The 12,726-nt window shown below is 32.1% G+C and overlaps 2 protein-coding genes across 3 annotated transcripts in view; both read right to left on the bottom strand.

Moving 5' to 3' along the window:
• The window catches only part of LOC108763998 (glucose dehydrogenase [FAD, quinone]), a 12,400-nt gene extending 7,906 nt beyond the window's left edge, over nucleotides 1–4,494 (bottom strand). Inside the window, exon 1 of the mRNA XM_018511980.1 lies at nucleotides 4,250–4,494. The gene's annotated coding sequence lies outside the window, so the exon portion shown is untranslated. The remainder of the gene's footprint in view (nucleotides 1–4,249) is intronic.
• Nucleotides 4,495–7,775: 3,281 nt separating this feature from the next.
• Nucleotides 7,776–11,620, bottom strand: LOC108763999 (glucose dehydrogenase [FAD, quinone]). 2 transcript variants are annotated; one of them, XM_018511981.1, is made up of 3 exons: nucleotides 11,408–11,620; nucleotides 9,409–9,722; nucleotides 7,776–9,320 (listed from the first exon to the last, which is right to left on the bottom strand). In XM_018511981.1, exons 1-3 carry the CDS (start codon nucleotides 11,558–11,560, stop codon nucleotides 7,904–7,906), a joined length of 1,884 nt encoding a protein of 627 aa, XP_018367483.1. In that variant the 5' UTR covers nucleotides 11,561–11,620; the 3' UTR covers nucleotides 7,776–7,903. The 2 variants fall into 2 exon arrangements, with proteins under 2 accessions (XP_018367483.1, XP_018367484.1); XM_018511982.1 differs by having other exon boundaries at nucleotides 9,409–9,619; nucleotides 11,408–11,428.
• Between the last annotated feature and the right edge of the window lie 1,106 nt (nucleotides 11,621–12,726).

Raw genomic sequence — 12,726 nt, 5'->3', positions numbered from 1 at the left:
GTTGTTACCAGATGTCCAATCCTACGATATGACGTTCTACAGCAGACAATTTTAACCATAACATACTGCTGGCACCATCTTTTGCCAAACGACGGAAACTTATTTATACCCCTAATATATATATATATATAAAATTAATTATATAACTCGTTTACTTTATTTTGTGAACGAACAGAAAGAATCGATAAATCGTTACAAATACATTTAGGAATGCAAATTTGGCAGGGATTAATGCACGGAGAGAATTTTTTCTTAGAATTTACCCTGAAAATATGACAGTCGTGGGACAACATTGTATTTCGATGAATTTTAATATAAATCTCTCTCATTCATTAATGAAACTACAATAAAGTACACACAAAAAAATGAATTCTTAAAGAAATACATAAATGCTTTAATTCAAGAATATTTTATGCTTAGAATAGCGCCAAGAATAAACAATTTCCGATTAACAATAAATTATTCGTAAAATAAAATAAATTTTATTCTTAGTTCAAAACAAATTTTATTTCAATAAAAGAATAAAGTTGCACTCGTTCAACACTAAATATGCTTATATTAGCATTATTTTTTCTTCAATAAAACCTTTTGTCTACTTATTTCAAACCCCCAGTATGCTTTTTAATAACATCAAGATGATAGAAACCAATGCTGCAGTAATTGACGGTAGCTTTGTAAATAAAGTGCCACATTTATAGAGCATGCCTCCTAATGTGCACGGGGTACAAGCTCCTAAAGAAAAACTGAATCGAACTTGAATTATTAATATAGCTCAAAGGCAAGTGCTGAGACCGTTCTACCAACCTCCATTAGCCATATTGAAAATAAGGATGCAAACAGACGGTCAATCTCGTCACAATGGAAGAGAATATGGCTGCATATACACGCGAATCCGCCGCGAAAAATCCGCCCGCGTGTATAGGCGCCTCTTCGTCACGTCGCAGTGATAAAGTCGGCCGGCTATTCGCGCATCCTCAATGCATCCTTTGCAATATAACTGATAGAAACATTAGGACGAGCTGAATATTTCATCCACCCGTAAAAATTGAACCACACATATTTGAGGTATATTCCACGAATGCAACAGTTTCACTCACAAAACCACCGTCAATCGTCATTCACTACACCCATGCACTTCCGACATCTTGATATTACTAAAGGGCCCTTATACACACTCTTGCCTCCTGCCGACGAATTTTCAAATTTGTAATGCTTAATTCAAGAATAAATAGTTTGTAAATAATGTGATTGAGTTTGTTAGAACCATATAATGATTTTAGAAACAAGAATACAATTTTAAGAATAAAATATACTTTGCATAAATCTATTAGTTATTAAGGCCAGTAAATATTTATAATTAAAGAGAACATTTTATACTTAAATGAAAGTAAACAGCATTCAAGAATAAAAATATACGTAAATCAGGAATTCATTTTTTTCTGTGTATAAAATAAGTTTGATCAATTTTACTGAAGTGCATGGTAAAAATCTTTAAAATATTGTATTGTACCACAATCACCATATTTTCAGGGGAAATTTTAAAAGAAAATTCTCTCCGTGTGCTCTTAATCGTACATTAAATTTTGAAAAATTGTAGTTTTCTAATGTATAGAATACAAGCGATTTTATGGCATTATTGAGTTATTTCGATGATAATAAGAAAAAGGAAATTGTGAGAGGTACGAGAAAAAGAAGAACACGCTCGGCATTTTATATTACGCACGGAAAGCGACGCGGAAGTTGCCTTTACTTTTCCTGAAATCGCTCGTTAGACCTCGGACATCGTTATAGTAAAACTAAAGTTAAAGTTCTAATCGATAATATTGTAAATAATCTGAAATAGTATATATATTGGTTCTTTGATAGAGAATTTAAAAGATATGTACACGGAGAGAATTTTTTCTTAGAATTTACCCTGAAAATATGACAATCATGGGACAACATTGTATTTCGAAGAATTTTGATATAAATCTCTCTTATTCATTAATAAAACTACAATAAAGTATAAAATAAGTTTGATCAATTTTACTGAAGTGCATGGTAAAAATCTTTAAAATATTGTATTGTACCACAATCACCATATTTTCAGGGTAAATTTTAAAAGAAAATTCTCTCCGTGTATATATATATGCATATATATATGTAACGGAGTTTTTTTTTCTTTGTTTTTATGGTAAATTTCAATTTCTTAACATAAAATTTTATCAGAGGATGAGTATTAATTATATTACGTTACATTAAACCACACATAAAGTAATTAATTTTAAAGAAAAATATAACATGTACGCGTCTTATAAAAAGATGTTACGGTGTAGTTTTTAAGGTGGAAACGAAAAAGCGTACAGAAAAATCACCAATTAATCGGTGAAAGTTTTTCAATATTCGTCAATTGCGACTTCACATGGAGGAGTCCAAATTTGTGAATTACGTAATAGTTTTCAGTAGACAATTCGTCCCAAATACTTTTGGTGAAACTGTGAAACGAACATTTTATATGATCTTATTGTGGATCAACTATGGTTTAATAATTTCTTGCGCGTTTGCGGGATAATTACTTCCTACATATGAATTTTACATGAATTTCTTTTTGTTGTGAAAGGTGCAACATGAAAAAACATATAAAGATACAATAGTAATAATATAAAATATATAAAATATTCAATAAATTGCGGAGAATTGCAATTGTTGAAAAATTAAATTTTTATTTAAAAATAAGAAAAGTGAGTAAAAAGCATAAGATAATCTTGTTTTATTACCTTCGTTTTTATGAAAAATTCGTCCAAAAAAGAATGTACTTTATTCTAAATAGTTATATGTGTGTGTGTGTGTGTGTGTGTGTGTGTGTGTGTGTGTGTGTATTTTACATATATATATATACATACATATATATTTATATACAGGATGTATCTGAAATAACGCCCACTAATCATATAGTGCTATTCCTAGTAAAAAACTGAGTCGAAAAGTCCTCTACTATTTTGCAATTTTCGCAATATTTTTTTTTAATTACTCAATGAGCAAAATGTTTAAAATTGACGTATAGGACAACTTTAAGATATCTTTAAGAGTTCTTTAAGAAACATCTTTAAAATGTTTCACAAAAAAAAAAAACACTGAAAGATATCTTAAAATTGTCTTATATATCGATTTTATCCGTTTATTCGACAATCTTTAGAAATTATTATCTCGTTAACACTATTACGAAAATTGTAAAATGGTAGAAGACTTTTCGACTTAGTTTTTTATTAAGAATAGCACTGTATGATTAGTGGAAGTTGTTTCAGATACACTCTGTATATTTAAAGAGTTAAAATATTACATCGTGAGCTTCTGCAGAAAAATTCATATTTTAATGTTAATATATTTATGATAGTTGTGTATTATTATTTCGAAAAATCAGTTTCAAATAATTTAAGATAATTAACAATGGTATTGACTCGATATTATATGATATTTATACTATTATACATCGCGTAGAGATTATTTAAAAATCGAGTTTTATCTGATTAACTATATATATAAATATCAATACATAATCAAACAGATTCACTAGTTTTACATTTTAGTCACATATTATACTTTTATATTATAAATTAGTATTGATTTCTCGATATTTATAATGTGATGAAAACGTCTATCTCGAATTGACATGCAACATTATAAATTTTCTTTTTGTTTGAGGTTGAAACCGGTTAATGATTTTATTGCGTTCACATTGATATTATAGTTTACGGAAATTTATCAAGGACGTATTGTGCGTCATAAAGAAATAACATTGTGTATTTTTAATACTTGTATAATATATAATCGCATATATTTGTACAATCTCATACAATCAATTTGATTGAATTTATTTTCATTCAAATAAACTTTTTATAACAATCTTTGTATAATAATTATTTGAAAATAAGATCATTACGTTACGTATACATAGCACACCATTTTTGGCCACGAAATTTGTACTCTTATTATTTCCTTGATGTGTCAATGTGTTTTTGACGGTATTCCCCTGTGATTCGATCAAGATTGCACCAACACTTTGTCACTGCCCGATAGGTATAAATTATTATTTGGAATAATTATTCCATAATTGTCATAATTATTCCAAGTATGTTTCCATACGCAAGGAAAATTGCAGAATTATTAATGTATCGATCCGATCGTATCAATTTTATCACCAAAACTGCAATAGGAGTTCCGTTACCGCCAAAATATTATCGAAAGAACCCTCTGAATACTGAAAGCTCACCGGGTGACGCGACGACAGTCGAGTGTCCGCTGTGAAGTCGGTAATAATAGTCGGAAGAACGGCACGGTACTGCATCGATATACCTCCATCCATTTCACTCTCACCATCTTTGTCGTTCTCATTTGTGCCTAGTTTTCTTCTTGTCCTTCCTAAAGCTCCCAGCCGGACTCTGGCAGTGAAAGTATTCTCTTCCTGTTGTTACATACACGCACCTACCTACCTACCTATCTACTTACCTACCTACCTACCCACTTTAACCAGCAACAGTGTGGTAACCGTATGGCATTCGCACGAACGTCGCTACTTACTTCATGTACGCTCACGAAAAAAATGATATAGTCTCATGAAGATTGGAAGATAACCGGGTCTGCTTCCGCAGTCAACAAACAGTGATAATACAGGATAAAGTGGTAATACGGGATAAAGCACGTAAAGCGTTTATTCTTCCGATATGTGTTCTGTCATTTATACGTAAAGCTATATAGAAAACTTGGCAACGCAAAATTTCCATTTTCAACGAATTGATTTAAAATATAGTATTAGTTATATTATTATATTGTTTACATTGTTAATTCGAATGCCAGATTTGAATACCAGGGTAATTCGTTTCGCTTTAAATAACGTAATGTAACAGTTCTATAAAGCTAGCAGGATCAAATCAGCAGAATCAAATCGGATCTATCGGAATTTTTAGTACTTATTTTGTACTAAATTATACTATTAATGATAATTCTGTACCGTGTGCCATTTCGAAAAAAAATCGTGGTGCTGCTGGTTTAATATTAAGTTGGCAGGAGTAATTCAAAATAGAAGAAAAAAAGAAAAAAATATATCGGAAAATAATACAATTGAATTTGTACTATTTTGTACTGTCAAAAACAATTCTATATTAGGTTCCATTTTCAAGAAAACAATGACGCTGATAGTTTAATTTTTAATATTTAAACTGGCAGGATTATAAAAAAAACAACACAAGGGCAAAAATTAACTCAACTGAATTTGTACTAATTTGTACCATTGAAAGTAAGTTAATATTTTACACGTTTTCTCTTTAAAATGACTATTAGTATATACTTACAATCTATGACGCATTCCATGAAAAAAATGTGAGATTTTTTTGTAAAGATAAGATCTCTTATAAGATCTTTAGAATCAGACTTTTAATCTCGGAAAGTTTTTTTTTGTACGACTATAATTATTTGAATGTTTGCATGAGCGACGTTTTTTTGCAATTTATTTAAATTTATGCAACTTACGGGTGTCAATAATTTCATGAAAAAAAATCTCAATTTTTTTCGCGAAACGTGTTTCATATTTTTATCTGTAGAATAGGTATGTTAGTAAATTAAAAAAATAAAGTGATGTTTCAGACGCGCCCGGTTTGACGTGGAATGCTTCATAGATTGTAAATATATACTAATAGTAATTTTAAGGAGAAAACATGTATAAAAGATTAACTTACTTTCAATGATATAAATAAGTACAAATTCAGTTGTGTTAATTTTTGCCCTTGTGATGTTTTTTTGTCCTGGCAGCTTAAGTATTGAATTAGCAGCGCCACTGTTTTAGAATTGTTTACGATTGAATTTGTACTATTTTGTATTTGGCGATACAAAATAGTACAAATTCAATCATATCGATTTCTAATATTACTTTTTTCCTTTTTGTTTTTTTTTTTAATTGGTCCTGCTAGCTTAATATTAAGCTAGCACCGCCATTAAGCCAGCAGCGCCATGATTTTTTCGAAATAGCACACGGTACAAAATTATCATTAATGATACAATTTAGTACAAAATGAGTAGTACTAAAAATTCCGGTAAGTCCGATTTGATTCTGCTGATTTGGTCCTGCTAGCTTTATGGAGCTTAATGTAACAAAATAATATGCGTTTTCTCATGAGTGCATTATAATTTTGTTGCGACAATAAATTAATTTTTTCTAGTTGCATCTTTCCGCATTTCTCGGCAACGAAGTAAAATGGGTTTAAACATCTTTTAAAAAAAAGAAAAGAAAAACCATATATGTCGCATGAAGTATCGCTATGGGAGGAACAAGCAATTGAGACATTAATAAATGGAATACGACAAAATTAGCAATAGAAATAGTATGCGATTTAAACACTAGATAAGTCACGATAAAATTACGTGCTAAACTAACTAAAAATGCCGCGTGTTTAATACGATATACAGTCTCGTATTTCCAAAAGTTTGGACCTTTATAGCAATACGAAATATTATTCAGTACAAGTATTCAATTAAAGATCATACATTCTAAACCATGTAATATGTTTCTAGGAAACACACCTTCTTTTCTTCGTCTACACTTTCTTTTGTTAGTTGTTACTTTACGCAAGCTATTTTCGCGCATAAAGTTAACAGACTAAAGTCTGATGTAAATACGACGACAGTCGATCTCACTTTCACTCTCTTGATAATCCACCTCTTTTTGCGTACATACACTGAATAATATTACGTATATATTCGAATACACTGAAAGAAGGAAAGATCCGTATAATACATTGGGGTAGCGATATAACGGAAACATCTAGAGAGCAATATGATGCAAAGATGAAATTTCAAATATGTACGGATAGTCGAAAAAGCGGAAATAATATCAATTAATTTGTAACGGCATGCATTGCTTCGTTGAATTGCTACATTCGTTCTGTTAGATACGTTAACAGATAAGACGAGGAAGCGGAAATAGAGAGTAGAAATATGCGTAAATATGCGCTTCGTTACGCGCGACTTTTGGCACGAGATGTTATATAAAATTACATCCGCCCACTTGCGATTCGAAAGTCGTCATGTTCTTGTATATCGGAAATATAGTAGTCCTTTTCGTGTAATCAAGGAAATGCACTTTTAGTAAATGCTTGTTACTGATTGAATAGATAGAATTTATTATAATACAATTTATGTGTATAAGGAATCCTTATTGAGATTTACACCAAAATGTTGATAAATTATTTATTATTGTATATGGAGGAGGAGTATTACATATTATAATATACAAAAATAAATACAGGGTATTGATTGATAATGTGATCGATGTTTAATGGAATAAATAAATATTTTGACATTATTTTACACAGAATGACAACATCGCCATTAAAATTTTTAGTTTCTTGACCTTGAAACACTCAATGTTTCTGACATTAGTATAATATATGTACATACTTCGGTTATACATACGTATTATATTCTTTCAACACACAAAATTTCTCTCTCTCTCTCTCTCTCTCTCCACATGAGTCGTTTATTAATTAATACTTATACTTAAATTTATAATGAGAGAGTCTTTTAGACATCATATTCGACGATATCTCAAAAACATTAATTTTTCGTTATAATGTGTTTTTATATCAATTACTGATTTCTATTTAATATATTATTATGCAAATCTTGACAAATAGAGATTTTTCATCAAGTTTCCATAAAAAAATGATGAAAATTGTACGTAAATCATGCTCGCGAAAAATGACAATAAGATATCTAAAAAAACTGATATTGTAAGATGTGTTATAAAAAGGAAAAAAGTAAAAAAAGAAAGCTTAGTAGCAATTTTTATATTATATTATATAATTGGAATTTTAGTTATATCTGGATACGACGAGATGATGTACAACGTATAATTCCAAAATCACAATTTTGTTCATCGTCTCTGTCTGGTACTTCCTTTTCCCTTCATTCGCCAATCCTCCTTGATAATGTCACTGGCTTTCTCACCGATCATAATAATCGGCCCGTTCGTATTGCCGCTAACAATGGTAGGCATTATAGAAGCATCGGCGACCCTGAGTCCCTTCACTCCGTAAACTTTTAATCGCGGATTCACGACAGCCTTGGAATCGCTCCGCGGTCCCATCTTGCAGGTACTCGTCGGATGATAAATTGTGAAGGTGAAATGTCGTATGGCGCACTCCCAATATTCGTATGTATCGAACGGATATATGTGACAACCCGGCATACGAATCGTGTGAGGTCTCGAGCCGAATCTCTGAAATGCGCTGGTGTTGGACACCCGCATCGCCAACCTGATCCCTTCCACGAGGACATCTATGTCCTCCTTATGCGTAAAGTAGTTGGGATTAATGTCCGGTTGAACTAAGGGGTTTCTGCTCTTCAATCTGATCCAACCTGTGCTCTTGGGTCGCAGCAGAAGCGGCAAAATCGACCAAGCCTCGACATTGTGCAAGGGCTTGTACATGATATTGTATACACGATCTCTCAGACCGAGAATCTGTTTTATACGTTTGCCGTCGGAGTTGATGGAACTTGGCGCAAAGTGAAACTGCATATCCGGATAATCGCCGGACTTGTCTGCGTATTTAGTATTAAGAAAGGCTAATGCCTCGACTCCTGGGGTAGTCATGGGTCCTTGTTCCTTTACAATGTACTCAAACATCACCGAGAAGGTTTGAAATCGTTCTCTTATTAAAGTGATCGACTCGTTCACCAAAAAAGTCAGTCCACCAAGGCCCACGTGATCTTGAAGATTATCCCCGACTCGTAAGTTTGATATCACAGGTATACCAAATTCAGTCAAGTGCTCGCTGGGACCGATTCCGGACAACATGAGTAATTGAGGCGAATTAATCGCGCCGGCCGATAAGATAACTTCTCTTCTGCATCTTACGATTCGTTGTTTGCCATCGCGAAGAAATTCTACACCTGTTGCCCTTTTCTCGGCGTTGAAGAGCACCCTCAAAACCTGAGCGTGCATTGCTATGTGCAGATTTGGTCTATTCTTAATTGGTCGTAGAAAGGCTTTCGCTGTCGAGCATCGACTGCCACGTCGAATCGTTGCTTGCGTTAACATAAAGCCACTTTGATTGAATCCGTTTATGTCGCGATTTTCGTAGCCCATTTCTTGACCAGCCTGCAAAAAAGCGATTGCCAAAGGAGTTCTCCAAGGCGATTCTTGCACCGTCAGGTAACCTCCTGTCTTGTGGTAAGGTGTTCTTGCTAAATACGGATTACGATTGTCCTCGGACTTGAGGAAATAAGGGAGCACTTCCTCGTAGCTCCATCCCGTGTTACCCAATCGAGCCCAGTTATCGTAATCGTGCCTATAAGCAATCTCTCATTAATCGTTTGATCGCCTTCAACTTGCTAACGTGACAGTCTTAGCAGTAAAAGTGAAATAAATATACTTGCCTATTACCACGTACATAAATCATAGCATTGAGAACACTGCTTCCTCCGAGAACTCTGCCGCGGGGCCAGTTACATTTGTCGCCTATCATGGCGAGACAATAAGCGGATGTACTAGGTGGTGAAGTCTGATACTTCCAATCGAATTCTGTCAGCTGATTATAGCTGGCAAGTAGGGGAACATCCGAAATTTCGTTCTCATCACCGCCAGCTTCTAAAAGTAGCACCGTCCAATTAGGTACTTCCGATAATCTCGAGGCTACCACGGCACCCGCGCTGCCACCTCCAATCACTATGAAGTCATACATTCGTAGTAGCTGAAATCGCATCGTGATTTTTTATGTAATTCCAATATAGCATATGTTATGTAACCAAGTATACGTAGAATTATACAAGTATACGGAAGAATTTGTAAACGAAACATAACATAATGTTGTAAGTATATTCGAGAAGAATGTATTAATATTAGAATTCGTTCAACTACCAGAAGGGTGATTTGAACTGATGGATTGATGTAGTAGTAAGCATATTTACAAAGTTGACTAAACCATTATTTAGTAAATGAATAAATGTAACGTAAATGTAATATTTATAAAGTTAATTAAATATTTATAAAGTTAACTAAATTATTATTATTAATATTACTGGTAATAAACGAACGTAATTGTATCAATTAAAATAATTTTATAAGCATGATGAAATAAATCTGCAGTACAATAGATTTGATTAAACTATTCTATAAAGAAACAGGAACTCAATAAGTTATTGATGGTACTTCACTTTGATTTAGAGCGAGGAAGCGTTTTGTGGAGCTATTAACAGATGGCGCGTATATTCGTAAGAAATTCGACATTCATCTGTATAAAGTGGGGATGGTCAAACTATTTTCATACACTTCTCGCCATATCATGGGGGTGATCATTTTTTTCAGGGCGACTACTAATCAATCAATTTATATAATAGAAAGTTTTAATTTTTGTACAAAGTAACGGGATCAAATAAATTTAATAAATATTGTCTTATTAGATAAATTATACTTCACTCGAATACAAAGTCAAGTCTACCCCGAAATTGTTACCATCAACAATTTATTGAGTTATTTTGTAGAATAATTTAATCAAATATTAAAATTAATCTATTGTACTGCAGATTTATTTCATCGTGCTTATAGAATTACTTTAATTGACGTTACAATTACGTTCGTTTACTACCAATAATAATAATAATAATAAATTGGTTAACTTTATAAATATCTTATAGAACTAAATTCAATGTTTATTTAACACAAGGAAGATATTAAACGTTAAAATGTTTCTTGACGCAACCCGACAGTTAGTTCGCCATATTTAACTCTGATTTGATTTATCTCAATTCAAGTTGATTCGACTAATCATTTTTTACTGTATAATAGTAATAGTAATGCGTTATTTTTTAGAATTACTAACAAACAATAGCAACATTAACGCGTTATTTTTATAAAGTAATCCTCTGACTCTGATTATTAGATTACACGCGGTCAATAATCAATATTGATACATTTTTAAATATCGTTAACCAAATAATTAAGAAGGTGCATCGATAAATAATAGTTGCATTTTAAATATTTTCTGAAATAATTAATAGTATGTTGCATGTAGTATTTCTCTATATGAAAAAATTGTAAAAATTTTAAATGACAATTGTTTATTTTATTATCATATATACGCGTAAAGGAGAAGGTTAATTTATATTATTCTGTGGTATAATTAAAGTATTTAATACTAGAAGAATATTTCGCGGCCCGAAACTGTCAATCCGTAAGCTAATTTATAAGCGACGACTAACTTCTTGTTTATTTTACTTATGATCTAACGATCCTAGATTTATTTGGTCAGTAATTGATAATGAATCTTAAGCACTGCTTTATCGACTGTACGAAAGAGATTGTTTGAATTCTACAATTTATACAAGAGAGTAAACTCCTCTACTCTTCTTTTTCCTTTTTCTAGTTTTCCTTTCATACCTCTCGCGCATTTTGCGGATGTGATTCTGGATCGAGGTTATTGTATCTATAGATGGTGAGACCAATGGCCAAAAGTGGAATCAAACCGAGTCCAAGAACGGAAGTAGTGCCGATTAAGCTTGTTAATACAGCTGCCATTTCCGTTGTATTCATCGCCAAGCATATCAATATTTGAATGCGACATTCGAGAAAATTATTTATTCGAGCGATGGAAAACATGAGTCGTCTATAAAAATAAATTATTAATTAATTTTACTAATAAAAAAAGTCAATTATTTATCGATATTTCGTACGCACATGCGAATGAATCATTTGAAACATATAGAAAGTAATAATGTATATAAAATAAATGCCTTTAACGGTCTAGCTGTATCTTAAGTACTCTTATATAATTCTGTGTGTATTTTACTGTATGTATATGTAGTCTTAAACTGCGCACCGAAATGATTTTTTGGTCTTCAAACGCAAACTCTAAACTACCGCAATAATATCACGTTTCTACATATGCTAATTATCACGAAGAATATTATTGAGGCCTCGATGGTCTGAAGGCTTAAGACGCTCACACGAAATGCTAGAAATCCGGATTCGACTACTGGCTGAGGTAGTATTTTTCGCAATAAGAATTACCTAATTGAATAATATAAATAAAAAGAATTAATTATTTACAGATTTTAATATATCTTTCAGCATTATTAAGATTGTTCTGAGATGCGTAAGAGCATCGAATTGTTAAATTGCTAGTCAATTTGTTTAAGTCCACAATTTTACTTTAAGAGGCCGTAAGCCGAAAAGCCTTAAGAAATTGACCAATTACAGTTGAATACGAGAAAAATAATCGACTGTAGTTGATTAATTTCTTACGACTTTACGATTTAGGGCCTCTAATAGCGTTTTTCACTGTCAGAACTGGTGCGCATTCAGTGCACATTAAAGCTGTTGTACACAAACCTAATTTGAATGTAAAAGTGAGATATCTCAATTAATAAAATACCCAATTTATATTTTAAATACTATGTATAAATAAAATGTATTGAGGATTTCGTGACTTAATTTGTTTCTATATTTTTATTAAACGTATCTTTACGTCGATTTGTGTACAACGGTTTTAAAGTGCACTGAATGCGCACCAGCTCTGCCAGTAAAAAACACTATTAAAATAATAAGGTTGTGGACCTAGATTTTAACGTCTTATAAGTTAGCGGAACAAAGTGAGCGGAATCGATTTTAACTAACATTTTTCTTTGTTGCTCATTTGTTGCTAAAAAGTTGCCAAAGAAAAAAATTTGTTGCTCTGTCGGTTTATTTAAAAAATGATG

Source organism: Trachymyrmex cornetzi, unplaced genomic scaffold, assembly GCF_001594075.2.
Source record: "Trachymyrmex cornetzi isolate Tcor2-1 unplaced genomic scaffold, Tcor1.1 scaffold390, whole genome shotgun sequence".
NCBI lineage: Eukaryota > Metazoa > Arthropoda > Insecta > Hymenoptera > Formicidae > Trachymyrmex > Trachymyrmex cornetzi.
Note: the sequence above shows the minus strand (reverse complement) of the source record. Positions and strands in the feature narration are given on the sequence as shown.

Bases quoted from the DNA above. Each gene is read 5' to 3' on its own strand.
- LOC108763999 (XM_018511981.1), bottom strand. From the start codon at position 11,560: ATGAATACAACGGAAATGGCAGCTGTATTAACAAGCTTAATCGGCACT. The intron at 9,723-11,407 runs GTATGAAAGGAA...ATGCGATTTCAG, and splicing joins ATCCGCAAAATGCGCGAGAG to CTACTACGAATGTATGACTT. The intron at 9,321-9,408 runs GCAAGTATATTT...GATTGCTTATAG, and splicing joins ATTTATGTACGTGGTAATAG to GCACGATTACGATAACTGGG.